The following is a 1,626-nucleotide window of genomic DNA, read 5'->3' on the forward strand; positions in this document are numbered from 1 at the left end:
GGGACGGCCTGCTATTTTATCGTCTATCGCGCGACCATGCTTCCCGGCCTGATCATTATTTATTATCCATGACCACTTAAAATATCATGTTGAACGATTAATTAATCCTAAAAACTTGAAAGGGTGACGAACAAGAAAATGATCAGGAAAATTATAAAGAAAAAGTTGAGAAAAACTCGTTTCCTGTTCAGGTCATAATACATTTTAGAAGACCAGTATAAAATGATATAGCTATGCATTTTAACTGTATTGAATCAGAGGTCAATGATAAAATGGTTTTTGAGTTAAGGGTTGCTAATAATGCTGAGATAAAGAGTTTTATAATTAATACGATGACAATGATATCGGCTTTAAAAGGATTAAAAAAGGTTTTGGTTAAATTAGCGAATCTCGTAGAAGGAAAATTAGACTTTTTTTAACCCCCGACGCAGATGCTAGAAGCGCCAGTGGACAAAATACCAAAAACCACGATCTTCTGCAAAAAATACACGACATTGCTAACAGAAGATCCAAAAGAAGGACTACACCAAACAAATCTAAGAATATTTACAGACGGATCAAAAACAAAAGAGGGAACAGGGTGTGGAGTCTTCTCAGAAGATTTAAACATACACATATCCAAGCCCCTAGGTGAACACAGCACGGTATTCCAAGCCGAATGTGTAGGAATAATAGAAGCTTGCAATGCCATAAAGAGACGACAGGTAAAACATGGAAACATACTGATACTATCAGACAGCAAATCAGTGCTTCAGGCACTAGACAGCCCGAAACTTACCTCGAAACTAATACTAGAATGTCATCAAAGACTCACTGAAGTGTGTGAAGAGGACAACAAAGTAACACTACAATGGATAAAGGGGCACAGTGGATCAAGAGGGAATGATGCAGCGGATGAACTGGCCCGAGAAGGATCAGCCACACCGGCATATGGCCCCGAACCCATCATACCCCTACCAGTATCATATAGGAAAAACCAACTTAGTCAACACTACAAACAGCTACACAACAAATATTGGGTAGAGTTAGACACATGTAGACAAACAAAAGAAATTCTTGCTGAACCTAATACAAAGCTCACAAAAATCCTACTCAGAACACCCAGACAGCAACTGCGCAAACTAGTAGGATTAATGACAGGACACAACACACTGAACAAACACCTCAATAACATAGGTATAACCGATAGCCCCATGTGCAGAGCGTGCATGGAAGCAGAAGAAACCACCAAACACTTTCTTCTAGAGTGTAAACAGGTAGAAGTATATAGGAACAAGTATCTAGGTACGCCAAACACACTGAAAGAGGTATTTAGCAACCTGAAAACACTGCTAGGATTCGTAGAGGAGCTAGGGTGGTTGGAGTAGTGCTACCCCGTCTATTTCACGCAAAATAGGCACAATGGATGTCGACTTGCGGAAAATGCCCAATAAAACTAACTAACTAACTAACCCCCGACGCAAAAATTACCCGTCGTTTTTGCGTCGCGTCAAGTTTTTAGGATTAATTAATCGTTCAACATGATATTTTAAGTGGTCATGGATAATAAATAATGATTAGGCCGGGAAGCATGGTCGCGCGATAGACGATAAAATAGCAGGCCGTCCCTATCGCACTACTTGGACA

At 40.0% G+C, this 1,626-nt stretch overlaps 1 protein-coding gene across 1 annotated transcript; it reads left to right on the plus strand.

Annotated features, from left to right (window-relative positions):
• The first annotated feature begins 431 nt into the window (after positions 1 to 431).
• On the plus strand, positions 432 to 1,367 carry LOC125236904. Its single transcript, XM_048143823.1, has one exon. The coding sequence runs from the start codon at positions 432 to 434 to the stop codon at positions 1,365 to 1,367; it is 936 nt and encodes a 311-aa protein (XP_047999780.1).
• The last annotated feature ends 259 nt before the right edge of the window (positions 1,368 to 1,626 follow it).

The sequence above is a fragment of the Leguminivora glycinivorella genome, chromosome 20 (genome assembly GCF_023078275.1).
Source record: "Leguminivora glycinivorella isolate SPB_JAAS2020 chromosome 20, LegGlyc_1.1, whole genome shotgun sequence".
NCBI classification, from domain to species: Eukaryota; Metazoa; Arthropoda; class Insecta; order Lepidoptera; family Tortricidae; genus Leguminivora; species Leguminivora glycinivorella.

Excerpts from the sequence above, each read along its gene's own strand:
- LOC125236904 (XM_048143823.1), top strand. The coding sequence starts at position 432 with ATGCTAGAAGCGCCAGTGGACAAAATACCAAAAACCACGATCTTCTGC.